This window comes from Priapulus caudatus, unplaced genomic scaffold (genome assembly GCF_000485595.1).
Source record: "Priapulus caudatus unplaced genomic scaffold, Priapulus_caudatus-5.0.1 Scaffold969, whole genome shotgun sequence".
Taxonomy (NCBI): domain Eukaryota; kingdom Metazoa; phylum Priapulida; class Priapulimorpha; order Priapulimorphida; family Priapulidae; genus Priapulus; species Priapulus caudatus.
Window position 1 is genome coordinate 28,837 of NW_014578030.1, and position 3,502 is coordinate 32,338.

Genomic DNA, 3,502 nt, shown 5'->3' on the forward strand with positions numbered 1-3,502 from the left:
ATTTCCTCCTTATACCTTAAGTTAAGGAGGGAATGTTCCCCCTTCTTTTACACCTCTTGACCTTTGACCTTTGACCCACAGCTTCGACATCCCAACTCATTTTGACGATCCCCCCCAACGTCCCAAATATCGTGACCGTACGTCGAGCGGTTAAGATTTGTGCCCAACTGTTGACGGACGCACGGACGGACGCACGGACGAACGGACGGACGATCATGCGATTCTACAAGCTGCATCTGACTATGTCAGATGAGCTAAAAACATTAATTTTCACAAGTCGTAAAAAATCGTAAGTTTTTCAGTTTGATCGTACATTCGTAGAAACATCATGGAATTCGTAAGGAATACGAAAAAATCGTAAGGGTTGGCAGGTCTGTAAACGTAATAGGACGTTGTCATCTCTCCCATAGGAGTAACAACTGTTTTGGGGCTAGCCTTACACATTCACATACCAAAATTTAACAAAATCGAATGAATTTAAATGGCCATTTTCATTTTTGCCAAAAAGTAGGTCGATGGCGTGCCCCAAAATAGTAAGTTCAAATCTCTCCCATAGGAGTAACAACTGTATTCAATTTGAAACATGAGGGTCAAATGGTTCTTGAGTTATCGTTGACCGTAGGCAGACACTGAAATGCATAGTGAAATTGCCAAAATCTACCTAATTTGCATAATAATAATAAAAAATCAAAACCCGTGTGATATGTTTTGGGGCCAGTCCTTATTCATTCACATACCAGAAATGAGCAAAATCCTATGAACCTGAACTGACTTATGGCCATTTCCATTTTTGCCAAAAAGTAGACGTGGCTCGAATGTAGGTTGACCGGCGTGCTCCAAAATAAGACATTCAAACCTCTCCCATAGGAGTAACAACTATATGCAATTTGAAACATGTGGGTCAAACGGTTCTTGAGTTATCGTTGACCTTAGCCAAATGTTGACGGACGGACGTACGACGGACGACAACCCCATGGCAATAGCTCATCTTGACGATGTCAAGGCGAGCTAAAAATTTAAATTGAAACACTGAATTACATACTGAACTACATTGAAATTGAACTACACTTTTAAACGACACTAAAATTGAACTACACTTTTGAACTACACTGAAATTAAAACTGGTATTATGGAACGGACACCAGGGTAATGTGTCTGGCAGACACTGGGGTAAGCTAACGTGGGCAACAGCATTGCAGTTCCTACCACAACCACCTGTTGTCAGCTAACACTGTAACATAATGTCACCTACCATAGTCACACAGTGTCACATAACACCGTCACATGGAGTGTGCTGTCACACGTCACCTACCGTAGTCCTGCGAGACGGTGTCGCACTGCGGGCTCATGTGCGGGTAGCCGCCGGGCACGACGACGGAGATGGGTGGCACGGCGGGCAGGCTGCGGTCGTCGAGGCGACACAGCAGGTGCACGGTGCGCGAGCCCGCGTGCCGCGCCGCGTCCAGACGCACGCGGAAGCGACGGTCCAGCCGCGCGATCTCACCCTGAAGCAGGTCCGGCACGTCCTCGTCCGACGAGTCGAGAGTCTCAGTGCAGCGCCGCTTAGCCGGCGGCGACGGCGCCCTGCAAAACGTAGAGGGCGCTAGCATCAGACGGCAAAATTTGTACGAGGACAGCGAGGGCGTACTGCAAATGTAGAGGGCGCTAGTGCTACTTCATAGGTTGTTGTCGAAGTGGTAAGGAGGCATGCTCTCTTGTTGACGCGTACCTGATGGGCGAACCGTAGAGGGCGGCGACGGTGGGACCGAATGTTCGCTGCAGCGTGTGGTTCAGCATTGGTCGCTTGATGTTCTGTGTGAGCGCATCGAGTAGAGGCTGGAACATGTGCTGGTCCTGAGGCATCCGCTGCTGCTGCAGCTGCTGCTGCTGCTGCTGCTCCTGCTTAACCTGGGCCATGCCCATCGCCAGCTGCTGCTGCTGATGCTGATGCTGCTGCTGCAGCTGTTGATGTTGCTGCTGCTGCTGCTGGTGTTGCTGCTGCTGATGCTGCTGCTGCCAAACGAAAAGGGAAAAAAAGATGGCCGAAATGCACGACGAAATCTCCCGGTGTTGAGATACATTATTTGAACCGCCGCTCATCGTTAACTCTCTCTCTCTCGCCGAAGCCAGAGCTCCGCTGCGAAACCACAAGCTGTGGTGCTACACCAGGTCTCCCGATTCCTAATATACAATTACAGACCTAACACCTATTTACCTGGATATTTACCTGGAGGACACTCGTCCCCGTAAAGACAAGTGGCTAGGGGTTACGAAGCTTAAAGTTTATATAAAATCCCTGCTACGCAGAAACATATCGAGATGTCATTTAAACTACAGTCTGGCATAGCACTGCTTCAGTGGGTAGACTGTTCCATAGATCGACTATGGAAGTTGCTGCCACCTGGCGGAGCGACAGGCGGTACGTACGTGGCGGGAGTGCAGGTCGAGTTTCTCGAGCACCTGCTCACATCGCATGAGCACCTCCATCGGCATGCGCCGGTTCGGGTCGGACAAGTTGTTCAGCAGCATCTTCATCTTGCTCAGCTCATGCCGCGGATCTGAGGACGAGAGAGATCACGAGCAATGTCGTCACACGTCAACCATCCGCTAATAGTGGATCTGGGATAAGTTAAAGGATCTGAGGACGAGAGAGATCACGAGCAATGTCGTCACACGTCAACCATCCGCTAATACTGGATCTGGGATAAGTTAAAGGATCTGAGGATGAGAGAGATCACAAGCAATGTCGTCACAAGTCAACCATCCGCTAATACTGGATCTGGGATAAGTTAAAGGATCTGAGGACGAGAGAGATCACGAGCAATATCGTCACACGTCAACCATCCGCTAATACTGGATCTGGGATAAGTTAAAGAATCTGAGAATGAGAGAGATCACAAGCAAAGTCGTCACAAGTCAACCATCCGCTAATACTGGATCTGGGATAAGTTAAAGGATCTGAGGACGAGAGAGATCACGAGCAATATCGTCACACGTCAACCATCCGCTAATACTGGATCTGGGATAAGTTAAAGGATCTGAGGACGAGAGAGATCACGAGCAATGTCGTCACACGTCAACCATCCGCTAATACTGGATCTGGGATAAGTTAAAGGATCTGAAGACGAGAGAGAGATCACGAGAAATGTCGTCACAAGTCAACCATCCGCTAATACTGGATCTGGGATAAGTTAAAGGATCTGAGGACGAGAGAGATCACAAGCAATATCGTCACACGTCAACCATCTGCTAATACTGGATCTGGGATAAGTTATCCAGGGATCTGAGGATGAGGAAGACACATGAAGACCCACGCGTAATTGTCACGAACAATGTCGTCAACCATCCGTTAATACTGGGTCTGGGATTAGTGATAAAAGGATAGAGGACGAGAGAGAGACACATGAAGACAAATTCTCGCTGTTTTGACCGGCCGAGACTATACGCACGGCGGCCGTGTGGGCCAGATTCAATATGGCTATACGCACGGCGGCCGTGTGGA

General features: G+C 48.8%; 1 protein-coding gene across 1 annotated transcript in view; it reads right to left on the reverse strand.

Annotated features, from left to right (window-relative positions):
* The window catches only part of LOC106814723 (mediator of RNA polymerase II transcription subunit 15-like), a 34,412-nt gene that overhangs the window by 3,318 nt on the left and 27,592 nt on the right, over positions 1 to 3,502 (reverse strand). The window contains exons 9-11 of the mRNA XM_014819069.1: positions 2,428 to 2,558; positions 1,730 to 2,013; positions 1,313 to 1,584 (exon numbers count right to left, since the gene is read on the reverse strand). Of these exons, the coding sequence (XP_014674555.1) occupies positions 1,313 to 1,584; positions 1,730 to 2,013; positions 2,428 to 2,558 (687 nt within the window). The remainder of the gene's footprint in view (positions 1 to 1,312; positions 1,585 to 1,729; positions 2,014 to 2,427; positions 2,559 to 3,502) is intronic.